This window comes from Aptenodytes patagonicus, chromosome 7, assembly GCF_965638725.1.
Source record: "Aptenodytes patagonicus chromosome 7, bAptPat1.pri.cur, whole genome shotgun sequence".
In the NCBI taxonomy this organism is placed as follows: domain Eukaryota; kingdom Metazoa; phylum Chordata; class Aves; order Sphenisciformes; family Spheniscidae; genus Aptenodytes; species Aptenodytes patagonicus.
In genome coordinates, this window is record NC_134955.1 from 33795039 (window position 1) to 33808599 (window position 13561).

The following is a 13561-nucleotide window of genomic DNA, read 5'->3' on the forward strand; positions in this document are numbered from 1 at the left end:
GCTATTCCAGGATGAAAGAACACTGATGGACAAGAAGCTGCTAGCAGAAGCAAGAGTAGAAAAAAAAAATTAGTACAGCTTCCCCTCCTAACACACACCATATGTTTGTGGTCAGGATGTCTACAGGACTTAAAGTTGTAAGTTTCTATGACTTGAAAATATTTTGCAAGGATGTATACCTTCCTTGGTGCCGTCGCTAAACGAAGGATGGATGAGAACAAAGCTAAAGAAATGACAGGACTGACCCTGCCAGTCAACGCCTATGGCAGCATTCATGATGTCCACCAAGGTGCCTGGGGGAGTGGTGGAAAGCGGTACGAGTTTAACAAGCTGAGGTAAAATTCAGAATTGTTCTTACTCTGCTTCCACTTCTTACTCTCCTTTTGTTGTTCTTTGCAGTTGTCTATTCTAAAGTTAAAAGCTGTAACGGTGGAACATGGCTTGAATAAAAGAGGATTACTCTAATGGAATTGCAAAAGGATCGTGTATTTGTTTTACTATTCTCCCTTTCCTGTAGCCAAAGAATCAAGAAGCCAACAAAAAACTAAGCTGTGTTCAGACTAAACAAAAGGGTATTACACAGTCCAAATTCATTATGGGGAATGCATAATTCCTCTACAGTTAAAACTTAAGTTATCTTCCTATTACAGGTCCAGTTTCTTCCTCTCCCCTGGCTAAGTTGTATATGAAACATTATTCTGAACACAACTTTTCTGAAGATTGTGGGATAAATCATTTAGAAGGTTTAAGAATCACCTCCCTTTACTCCTCATTGACTGTTCAAAGATCCTCCTCCTACATGAACTCTCCCGTATCTTTAATTAGGCTAGAATTTCCATAGGAGCACAAAGAGAAGTTGATATCCAACTTCAATTGAAATGCAATAGGAGTTGGGCATTAACTTCCTTGCACTGTTTGAAAGTGTCAATCTTTATTATAACATGGCTCGGCTTCAGAACACCCTGGAGATGTGCTGAGCTGTGCTTGCCTGCTTCAAACTGCTCAACTAGAGCATGAAAGGGAACCTCGGGGGCAATTTTCTGAAGTACTTTTTAGGGCTATTACATGGGGAATAATTGGCAACTTAAAATGAAGGGACACAGCTGCTGTGTTACATGGTAAGGGTGGCTGTTGTAAGCTGCCCTTTTAATCCAAAATTCCACAGGGCATTAATATTTTTGCTGATACTGTAGCAAGTCATAGTGCACACATTTTGGCAACTAAAATTCATTTCTGAATTGGTAGGGACCAAAGAGAGTTTCTCAGATGAGGGAAACCCAGGCCGGGACCCCCTTTGGTCTATTTTAGTTTAGGCCCTGTGTGATATGAATATGTCCGAATTAGATAGACTAAAATGTACTAAAGCAAAGTCTAATTTTAAAAAGTGCTGCTTCTATTATATAGGATTTATACGTGAACAATTTCAACCATGCGTCTTTTCAAAAAGGATACCAAACACTGGTTAATAAACCAATTTCCTACAAGTGCTCCCTTAATTACTTTGAAAACATACAGTAACAAGATGTGCCTTGGAGTTATTACATAAACTTAAAATGAAGAATGAATTTTACCAGAGATTTTCTGTTTCAAAAGTCTAAATGAAGTCTACTTGGCTATTTTGCTGTAATATAAACCAGGGCCATGAGGAAGGGAAGTTCTCTTCTCATTTACATTATTGTAAAGCAAGAGTAACTCAATTAAAGTCAATAGCTTTGAACTTGCTTAAACGAGACAAGACCTATAAGGGATTACAAGGTTGTTTTAAGCATGCCCAATAAAAAAAAAAAGTCTTATCGGGTTTTACTTACATGGCCTGCAGCAATCCAAGTTGTACAGCCTCACTTTGCTGCTACTAGATTGTTTTTGTGTGTGCCAAGTATAAAGCGTGCAGTTTAGCACAGCTCTATGTAGTATTTTAAATGCAGATCTCTATCATTTCTCCCCATGTTCCTCCTTCCCCCCCCAAAAAAAAAAAGCTAATACGGACATTAATTGCAAAGCCAGATAGCTTTGTAGCATAAATAGGTAAAGTCTTCAAGATGAAGACACTCAGCAAATGCAAGAAGTGATCCACTCCGCATATCCACATTCAGACTGAAGGCCGCAGGGTCATCTAATCCGATTTCCTGTATACCATACTCACAGAATGTGAATCAAATTACTCTTAGGACCATAACTCGGGTTTGACTAAAGCAAGTCTTTCTGAAAGGCGTCAGGCCTAAGATGAAAGCCTTAGAGAGAGGGAATCTGTCACCTCCCTCATGACTTCATTCTGCCTTAGAATTGCCCTCGCTTTAAAGAAATTTTGATCACAAGTTTGTTTATATTCAGCTAATCATGCTCTTCCCTGCTAGACTAAAGAGCCTGCAGAGCTTTTGTCCCTATGGAAATACTCAGATTATACGAAATCATCTTTCAACTTTTTTTTTTTTTTTTAATACCCTAAGGAAGGCTGAGCTCCTTAAGACTCTCAACTGTTAGGCTTTTTCAGCCCTTGACACTTTGGAAAGGCACTTCTCTGCGTTTGGTCCCATATTTTAATGTTGATACTACAGATGCATATTGTAGCCAGTATCATCTCTCTGCTGCCACGGAGAAACAGGAATACTCCGCCCCCCCCCCCCCCCCCCCCCCAACAATCCTACTTGCTGCTTCTCTGATTGATTAAAATACATAGGACAATATATGGGGCCAACTGACATGGGGGTACGGCTTGCTGTTTGCCTGGCCTGCCCTCTGCAACAGGCATAAGCTTTGCTGGTGATATGTTAAAAATTTACCTTAGATCATTGGATGCATTGTTCAAACTCTAAAAAAGGCCCAGCAGGATGAAATGCTGAACACTGTAAAGGAACAGAAAGAGAGAGGCTACAGAGGGAACCAGTGCGTGTTTAAACACAGAACCTGTTCTGCCATCATTATGGCAAAGATGGAGAAGAGCCTGAAGTAAGTGAAGCTTGCCTCACAAATAAGACGACTGACATTAAGACATTAAAACTGACATGACTGACATGAAGAAAAATCAGACCGCCAGATCTCTAGCTTTTCTTTTCAACATGACCTTCTCAGCAAACCTGGGCCAGGGAGATACAGGACAAGCACTACATAAATCCAATATTTTGTTAGTTGTTAAGGCTGGAAATGATTAACCCTATAGGTAAAGTGTCCCTTCATCTTGGAAACGAGCTTTCATTTCCAGTGCCAAAGTCAAGTTAGGTCACCCAGACAATTTCAGATATTCCTGAAGAGAGGACTCTGGACACTCCTCCACTTGGGAAACTTGGAAACCAGGACTCATTAATTGCACAGAGACAGCTTCCCAACTCTGCAAACTCATATGAAATGAAAGCTGTACTGATTAAATTTTTATATAAGTACCAAATATTCCTTGAAATGCTTTTTTTTTTTTTGCAAAATAAATGGTCCCATCATGGCATGGTGGGATGGAAAAGCTTGACGTGTGTTCTTTGGGGTATGCACTTAGCCTAGCTGATGCACATGGAAGTTTACACCAGAGCAGTTTCCTGAATTTAATTGTGGCTGTGGGCAGGCAGAGTATTTGGGTGGTAGCAGTCTTTTGCCTTACAAAGGACAGCCTGCTAAAAGATTTCTTTTTCCCCTTGCAACTGGGCTGCTGACGCTGGAGCTGAAAATAAATCAACATGACGACTGTGTGAAGAGCTGGGCAGTGAAAAATTCTACCAGAAAGGCCTCTATTGAAGGCTGAGAAATACACAAAGCTTGGGGAACATTAGGAAGCAAGCCTGCTGGTTTATAGAAGTGCAGTTGGGGCATACATCTCTGGTCTTTACAATATTAGTTTATATTAAGCTTTATTTTAAGAGTGATGATTACATTGGCTGGGTTTCAGTCCCTGTGCCAAAGATGCCAAATAAATATCAAATACTCTCCAGGGCTTCCCGCCACCCCTACCCACTGCATTTGAACCATGCAAATTAGACAGAATTGACATTGAAATGCTTACGGCTGGGAGAGAACGACGTATTTCCCATCCTTGGGGCATTTTTCATCCTGTTTATATGAATACGGACATGCTAGGCGTATACTGCTAATTCGATGGGTTACAGAATATTCAGCGTGCAGGCACTCAGCCACTGGCCTGATTTGTAAGGTCCAAATGCAAAGTTAAAACCATATGGGTTCACAAGCAATCCATACTGAAACCAAGAGGCACAAAGGTGCCACCCAGGAAGTTTTTTTTCTTGAGTAGTTAAAGATGGCACTGCTTCCTTCTACATTTTGAAGAGGAAAGCAGGGGATCAACATCACTCTCAAAACGTTGGAGCAATACCCACGGAAGTAACACATGCACAGAGGCACCTCCTTCATCTCTACACCCCTATAAACATGAGCACAGTATTCATTGTGGCATCTCTGTGTGCTAAACTAGCACTGACTGCTTTTATAGTTGGGGGAATCCAGAAGCATAGAAGCCTTGCCTAGCTGAGGCAATGTAGCACTTTTAAATCCATCACAGTCCATTCTCAATGGCCTGTCCTGCCGCAGCATTGCAGCTGCTGCACTAAGGGGATTTGCTGTTATCAAGCAGAAGGGGGAGACAAGACCTCAGCTTTTCTCCAGTTCCCCAGAAATGCAGACTTCTGCCCACGTCTTGCAACAGGCCTGACCTGCTGCTCCTTCCAAGAGGGATGAACAGGCAGCCGATCAGAGGGGAGGGCCATGAAAAACAGCTCCTCTCCTCATCGGCAGGCTGGCTCCCGCCCCACAGCAAAACCACAGCGCTGGTACTGCCAAGAATTCGGTTCGCATTCTTCACTCCCCGTGGTAGCCACTAGGCCACACGGTCTCCTTCAATCCATTTGCATTTTATTAGGTCTTTTCATGCACCAGGGGACAAAAGAACAAGCCACTTCCTCCCACTGAGCTCTCATTTCACACTTCAAATGGGCTATACTAACCTTTATGGTGGAGCAGCTGCCAGGGAGGAGGGGCGGGAGGAGGCAAGCAGGGCTAGGATGACAGGACAGAGCAGCATCTGAAGATGCAGACTCAGTTCCTCTCCCAGCAACCCAGAGGAACCCATATCAGGGCAGAGCAACACCTTTCCCTCCCGCCCCCACCTCTGGGGCACCCAGAGCTCTACAGCCACCTTGGTGGTGTTCAGCCCAAGTGCTTTCTGGACTCACCTCCCACCCCCAGTAGGTGCTGCTGAGTTAATAGCCTGTACCATGTCGGTAGTCAGAGCATCAAGTAAGCTGGTAATAAATTCAACTTTCTTCCCGTCTGGGCAGCCTGCAGAAAGAAAAGAGGAGGTTTAATGCAAGAACACACAGGATTGGTCTCCTACCCTAGTTCAGCAAGGATCAGCCAGAGCCTCCTTTGTTTGTAACGTGGCAGCCATCATCAGTCCCTAAGGAAAGGCAGAAGAATCCCTCAGTGGGTTTCTCTGGGTGGCAATTTGTCCTGCAGCTTTTGTCCAGGCACACAGAGGGTCACTAACAATATTTGGCAGGAAGACCATGTGGTTAGCTTTATGGCCTCTCCCAGTTCCCTACCAGCATAACCACAGGGATGTGCTGGAAGCGCCTGGCAGACGAAGTTCCTGTGGTGACACTTGCAGAGAAGTTTACAAAACAACTCATTACCTCCTGGGTCATCTTCTTCTGTAAACATGGCTGTTCTGAGGTCCTAACTGACAGCTTAAAGCTTCCCAAAGCACGGGCCAAAGCGAGCGCTGCTGCTTGCACTCTCCTCTTCAGGTACAGAGAGCATTGCCTGCCAGCAGCTACCACAATAATTCAGTTCTTTGCATGATCACACTGCATGGGAAATACGTCAGTCTAAGTCAACATGTGGTAATCGCCCCCAGTCACTGCTAGCTTAAGCAGGACAAAGCAGGCTGAAGACGAACTTGGTAACCATTTCCATTACCTAGCCCTGAGGCTGTCTAGTTCCCCACCATCATAACCACAGACTGAGAGAGGCTCCTATCCTTAACAGTGCCAGCCTGTTATGACATAGCTGAGATGAAATTCTCCATCTCCTCACCTTTATGAGGCGATCTATGCCGTTTCCTTGCTTCTTAGAAAAGCAAAAGCATACTTCATTTACTACCACATTAATACTGTAACAATTGCTCTAGCCTACCAAGGAACAAGCATACTTAACTTCAACCCACCATCTCCAAAACCATTGTCCAAAACCCATCACCTTCCATCCTATTGTCTTCTCTTGATGTGACAGAGAAGCCATCACCACATCCCTTACCTCTTCTCTTTCCCAAAAACAACATTCACTACCAATTAGTCAGCTAATTAAGGCAGCAGACATCAGAAAACAGTCTCCCTCTAGCAACATATAGCAGTGTCAACACTTTCTGCTCTTCCTGGACAAGCAGAGAAGCACGTGTACCCCAAACAGAGCACCAGAAACTTACTGTAATCCCTTGACAGCTGAAAGCAGCTTGCAAATTGATCTGACAAAACTCCCTCCTTTGCAGTATTACAAGCTCTGTTCTCTGCAATAGCTAACCAACAGTCCTTTGCCTGTCTCCATATTATGTGCATTACACACACGCACACCCCTCAGCACTCGTTTGGCACATGGTCCAGAAAATGTCAGCATTGTAATGGGTAAGCTGCTATGGCAGCCAGAGTAGACCACTCACTTAAAGGAGCTTTTTGTTGCAGTAATGAGAAGGCTGAAAAACCATTTGCTAGAAGTCATCTCCCTGGGGCCTCAGCTTCTCACCGTCTGCAGGAATTAGCAGCTTGCCATTTGCTATGTGCAAGCAACACTTCCCTTCCTTCTTTCTTTCTTTCTTCTGGCCACAGCCATGACACAGTTTGTGAAAAGGGTATGTGTAGATGTGCAAGGATTTGGACTTATGTCTCCCCCACCTTGGCCTCTGCAGGGTCTCTTCACACAGGCCAAGGAGCATACTGCCTGCAGCACTGAGAGTCTGAAGAATGGGCAAACCTCTAGAAGAGGAATAAGGTAAGGAGTCCCCCTTACAGAACTGAGTGCAAATGGAATGATGAGTCTCAAATTAAAGCAGGTTTTTTTCTTAAAATTCAGTTCTGCTAAGAAATAAAAGTGGAAAAAAGTAAAAAGAAACATCCTCTCTCACCCCCTGCTGTTCTGGCTCAGCAGTGAATTTTTGCATACAAGAGCAGCTAATCAAACAAACCTCAAGTCTGCATCAAAAGATTGTGCAGCACAGCATCTCTCAGGCAGACAAACCAGGATCAGATCCTCCATCTCCTAGTCTCTCCATAGACAAGGGTATTTTCAGTGACAGGAACCGTCGTGCCAGCCAATGCAGCCAAGCACAGAGCTGAAAGTTTACTTAGGCACAGAAAAGTGGCTTGAGCTGAGAGGGGAACTCTCCTGGAGTCTGATGCTGGGACCAGACCACTAAGCTACAGAGCATCATGTGTCCTCTTCTGCGTCAAGCAGTTCCTGTCCCCTTGTCCAGCTGCAGCTGCAGTGCAGAAGCAGTGGGAAAAGGGAAACTAAACCATTCTGTCTTCCTGAGAGATCAGAAATGAAGTCTCAAAGAAAAAGCCCAAGAGCAAAGGATTTTCACAGAGGAGTCCTGGAGAGGCAGGGGGAAGTGCAGGGAGAGGCAGTAAAACAAGGGAAGAAGGGGATGGGGAAGAAAGGAAGTAAGGTTATTTTATTTTAGCATGATTTCCTAAGGAAATGAGCCTTAATGCAATCATTTAGCTGGTTTCCGTCCCCCTACCCCTCAAAGTAATACTTGAACCAATTGGCCAATTTCATTTGAATGTAAGAGGGAGGCAGATAGGAAATTTCTACATGACTTGTGAAAATGAGAAGCTGCATAGAAGAGAGCCCTGCTGAGGGCAGAGTTCCTAAGCAGAAAGCTACAGGGCCCGAGGTCAGGAGCCAGCAGGAGGAGAATTAGGAGGCACAGAAGGCAAATCTGGAACAAATCTCATTTCCTTTGCTTACCCGCTCAGGGACAACTCACTTTATGCTAGCCCTAGAAAGGGCCAGGAGAAAATGAAGTGGACCCAGAGCTACCAGCTCTTTCTGCAGAATTCTTGGTCTCCACCACTCCCTCATGGTGGAGAGGGACCCACTATAGCTTCTGTTTTCAAGCAGTCAGCCCCCACCCAGGAGAGCAATGGCTGACCTGTCAGTGAGGGCCCCTCACTCATCTCCTTAGAAAGGCGGCGGGAAGGAAAAACCAGAGCACAGGCAGGTAGGATAGCATTTTTAAGATCTGCACAGACACCTATGCCTAGTTCATCTTCCTAGCAGAAAAAAGGTAGGCAAACAGTAAATTATGGCTTGTCACTCTGTTAAGAGGGAATAGCAGAATATAAAACAAGCAGTAATGGGAGATAAAGCGGGTCCCAGGCGGAAAATGAGGGATAAAGTCCAGCTAAGTGAGGAGCCAGCATTAGTTAAGGGACCTTAGTGCACCAGGAACGCTGCCCTGCCTGGTCCGTGCAGTGTCAGGGAGCCAGTTGGTCCACTGACAATTGCCAGCTATGTCTTCTTTCCTTGCTTAGAGGGCACCAAGCTGCTGAAAAGCCCTGTTAAATGGAAAGGATCCTGTCCTGGCCAGGCTTTGAAGAAAAAAATTCAGTGCTGAGCCCGTTCTTCCCCAGGGGACCTCCAGGCATCCAGGTTTCTTTCCTGAAAATTCTGATCCCAGACATGTTTTCAAAGGGCAGACAGGCAATAAACCGGCCCCCAGGACACTCCCAGCCTTTTCCAGTTCACTGCTGAAACTGGAGGTGATCCAAAATAACACAGAATAAAACCCATGGTAAAACATGCACCGTGAGGGAAATCCCCCATCTCCTCAACAATATTCTTGGCCTCTTAAGAGTCCCAAGGTGAGACAAGGGAAGAAGGCAGAGACAGGATCTTGTTCCTCTCTGACCTGGAAGTTCTCTGTCCTTGAATGGATCATCAATCTCTGTGCTCTTCGATCTGGCATCGCTTTCACACACTGGGGTCTCATAGCTGAAAAAGGAGAACAGCAGATGCTAAACTATGTGATATAGCTTTAGTGTCATCAGATGGTTGCTACGGGGTTCTGTCTTATCTGCTTACTGCAGGGGAAACCAATAAACCTCCAGAAGAAATATTATTCTCAAGCAACTGTCTCCTTATGGACAGTCAGCAACAGCAGAAGTGGAGAGAGAAGGAAGAGCGTACTCTGAAGACCAGTACCAGCTACCAACCTAAAACCACAAACAGCACGAGGCCCTCTTCCAACTCTTGTGGGCACAGACTGAGCTTTTTTCCAAAGCTGTCCATGCTCTGCAGAATCACTGTATCTAGCAGAGTTTAGGTCCCAACTCCTACTGGCCTGTTTTTATAGCTTGCCAGACCCACAATTTGTTTCCAAACCCCAAGTGAGAAAAGATTCCCCAGGCAGTTTTAAGATACAGAGTAACTTAAAGAAAAATCTATCACTGGCTTAAAATCTATCAATGCACAACCAAGCAGTCTTCTAAATCTGTACTGGTCAGGATCCAAGTGGCTGCAGCATGGAAGTATAAAGCAGAGGATAATGCAACAAAGCCACTTGTCTTTTCACTGCTCATGCTCCTGATCTGTACTCTTGAGCACAGCCCTGGTTCCTGCTACCACCCAAAAGCTGCAAGCCAGAGAAAAAAAGGCTGCTTTGCATGAATACTTAACACAAAGGAAAGTAAGAGCAGTAGTTACTATGCACCAGCTCCTACAGAGAGGGAGCTGCATAGTAACATTCAATAGGGAACATCACATACGGTATTGCTAGCTCTAAGGAAGGTAGTACAGAGCTGACCGCTCTAGAAGTAGGAACTTACCTTATATAGCAACAGTATTTTTTTATATCTCATCTCACCAGGCCTATAGCTCTTACCGAGTGGAAGTACCAGGCAGGGGGCGCCCCGTGTCCACCAGGACACACCAGCAGTACCCAGTTGACTGGTGGCATTGCACTGGTTTGTAGAGCCCTCCAGGAGCACACTCAGGGATGACGATACCCTCGCGGGGGTTCTGCCTGGCCTCCTCCAGGGCGCTCTGCCTTTCCTGGTCACAGGAGTGAACTTTCTCTGGAAGACGGGAGGGAGGTTGGAGGGGGTGAAGAAAAAAAGCCAAATCAAGATCACCTTCCTCAGCTCAGCAGGGTATGGGTATCCTTCGCATCTCGACCACTTCTGGGTTGAGAGCTTCCTCCTACATTTAGCTGTGACACAACAAGATTATGGATTATAGACGTTGACTGCCAAGTGCCCAGCAAGCCAGGAACAGCAGGAAAAACTGTTCCCGTTCACCTGGGTTTTGGAACAAAGCTATCAGATAACAGTAATTCACTATTACCGCAGCCATGGGGTAAGCATTTCCCAGATTATGCTTTCACATACTGAGAGATCCTAAATTGTGACTTGTATTTTCCAGTTAAACAAAGGAGGCAAACACCCTGCTCTGCCCCACCGTCTCTTTCTCCAGACTTCCCTCTCAATAGCATCTCTGCAACACAATCCCAAGAGGAGTAGAAGGTTATGTTTTAACACTGCCTTATCCAGTGCAGAGAGCACCTGCACACACCTCGGCAGGGAACAGAATGGGATAACCCATTCTACCTACACTGCTATCACCTCTCCAGCACACTCCACCGTTGCCCTCACCTGGAAAACAAGGGCACCCAACATTGCTTCCTACTGAGGGGTAGGTAGGACCCTTCCTTAATAGCTTATTACACAGAAAAGGTTATTTCTAAAGACATTGTCAACCAGAGAACAGACTACACAGGTGGCACGCACCAAAGAACAGAAAGAAGCCCAGAAGTGGCTTCTGCAGCCAGCCTGGCACCTTCGGCCCTAACACTGCCTCTCTGACCACCGTCTGCAGAGGAGTGATGGATGCATGGAGAGGTGCCAGGTTGCTGCCTCTTATATGGACCAGCCATTAAAGGGGGAAGAGATGCACAAAGTACCCGCGGGATGTTAAGACCTATTTGGCTCAACAGCCAGAATTTCTCAATTACAAGTCTTCAAATATTCTGGCCCTTTGAGGAGTAGGAAATTATTTCAACTTTGGAAACCACTGAAAGTATCACAGAGAGAAAAAAGGCATGCATGTAGGACAGAAAGCAGTCAAGGCAGCTGATCACAGGATTTAAAACATGTCTAAGTCTAGGGTAAAAAAAGACAACACTATAACTCCTAACTTTTATCCTTAGGAGTGTGACAAAAACCAGAAGCAGGAACAGTTGTTCTCTCCTTCCCTAGCTTTCCTCTCCCTTGCAGTTTATTCTGTTTTTTGTTTTCTTTTTATAAATAAGCCACAACATCTGAAATTCCTTGCCATAGCCAAGAATCCCCTCAAGCTTTCAATACATAAAATGCTTCAACACTGACAGGCAATGACCCCACAGGTTCATCCCAAACCTGCAGATGTTTGCATGGTCAGCCAGCAGACATGACATGACCTCAGCATCCTGCCCCCAGGACAGGCTCAGCACACAACTAACACACGCTCACTGTTTCCGTGTATTTTGCCTGCCTGTCTGTACCCCATCAGTTACGTCTTATATTTTGGTGATAAATTCTGGTGCAGAGAGTAATTTTTGTTCTGTATTTGGGTAACAGAAGGGGTGCTGATTCACAACTAGAATTCCTCAGCTTGGTAGCAGCAGGTCAACACAAAAAACTCCAGCAGGTCTGCAAAGCATCACGTGAGTACAGCACGCTTTGGGTACCAGAAGCACTTTCACTGTTTTCTAATTGAACTGTAGCAGCTAAAGAGTCTCAGAGACCCAGAATGGTCTCCCTCTCCTCAGCATTTCAGATCACTGTCAAGGCTGGGAACGTGAAGGGCACCTGAACCTTGCCACACACAAATCCACATAACCGAACCACAGAATAAAAACTTTTAAGTGTCGGCAAGTCTGACTCAAGCAGAGAGAAACTTGATCGGGAAGGAGCAGGAGGGGATAAAGTCAACAAAAATTGAAAGGGAGCTCAAGCCTCAGCTGATATTTAAGCTGACTTCACTTTGCTGACAGATTTCACATCTGAAAAAAAGGCCCCGTGACTGTTCCTAAGCTGTACGTGGACAGAGAAGTCATTGAGCGAGAGGCCTGCAGGCTCCTTAACAAACCACTTACATCACAAGGGGCCCCGCTTGCCCATGGTCTGCTGACAGCAATTCACACCTTGGCCTTCAGGTGAGGAGGATCATTCATGCAGCTTGGGGAAGCAAAAACAGGGGCAGAATTCCCTATCATCATTTTATATAATAAGCAAGAGAAAAAAAAAAAGCAAAAGAAAAAAAAACTTCTGCTGAAGAGAACTACATTCCAGGAATTTTTCTATCTAAATCCCCAAAGCTTCCTGAGTGCACGAAGTCAAACTAAGATCTCTCAAGTCCTTTGAGTCTTGCAAAACTAGCACTAAAAATGTCTCTGAAAAAAATCAAGTGGGTTTTTTTTGTGTGTCAGGACAAAAAAATGTGCCACTTTTACTGAAATCAAGAAAGGAAAAAAAGAATAAATGTCTTTTGATGAGTTAGCATCTTATTTTACACACATTTGTAGTTAGGTATGCAAATTACACAGAATAAATGTACAAACTTACACACACGTTTGTACTATGCCATAAAAATGGCAAAAAATTCTCTGCACATATAACAGAAATTTGTGGGAATTGAATAGACATGGCATTTACTACTAGAATACAGAACTTCAGTTTGAAGGGTGTTTAAAGGCTGAGTGAAACAAATCTTACAGGTTTTGTTCAGTTGACATCAGATAGATGTAATGATGCAAAATCCCCCATCATCACCAGCGTTCAGTGGCCTGCCATTAGCAATGATAGCAGTACAACTGAAACAGCAGGGAGATCAGATTTTTCTCATTTCTAGCATACATCTAGAAGTAGCCACTATGAAAGTCCCATCCATTCCATTACACCCTGAAGAACAAAAACCAGACATACTGGTTTTTTCCCCCCATGTATTTCATGCCTCAACCAGTTGTGGATCAGAAACTCGCAGAGACAGACAGAGTTTGTATTTAGCGAGTGGCAATGGTTTTTCCCTTCCACCAGTTTGCGATGTCTCCCCTCATAAACTTTTATTGACTATGACATCCCGCAGCTAGTTCTGTGGCTTGACTGCATGTTGCGTGTGGAACACAGCACATCCTTCGGTTTGATCTAAACCTGGCTCCAACTAGTTCTGTTTGCTGACCCTAGTTCTTCTGGAGGAGGAAACAACGAACAGTTTGCAGTCACTCCCTCCCTGCCTCTCATTGCTTTACAGATTCCTACTTCATCTCTTTCACGTGCTGAAGAGTCCCAGCTGACCCAGTTGTTCCTTCTTGGAACCCTTTCCAGATCTACCATACCTTTCCTGAGCCAGAGGGGATCAGAATAGCAAACACATTGACGCTAAACGGAGGCTCTGACAACAGCCCTGTGGAAAGTTCCTTCAGTGACATCTGTCTACTAAGCAGAAGAAAGTATTAACTAGCACTAGCCCCCAGAGAGACTCTTTCCTCCAGGCTAGCACTCTAACAGCACTTAATTCCCTTAAAAAATAAACA

General features: G+C 44.7%; 1 protein-coding gene across 3 annotated transcripts in view; it reads right to left on the minus strand.

The window, feature by feature from the left end:
• The window catches only part of SMOC1 (SPARC related modular calcium binding 1), a 142704-nt gene that overhangs the window by 16238 nt on the left and 112905 nt on the right, over positions 1–13561 (minus strand). For all 3 annotated transcript variants that reach the window (XM_076344788.1, XM_076344787.1, XM_076344789.1), the window contains 3 exons: positions 9875–10067; positions 8903–8985; positions 5169–5274 (listed from right to left, as the gene is read on the minus strand). In XM_076344788.1, the coding sequence (XP_076200903.1) occupies positions 5169–5274; positions 8903–8985; positions 9875–10067 (382 nt within the window). The remainder of the gene's footprint in view (positions 1–5168; positions 5275–8902; positions 8986–9874; positions 10068–13561) is intronic.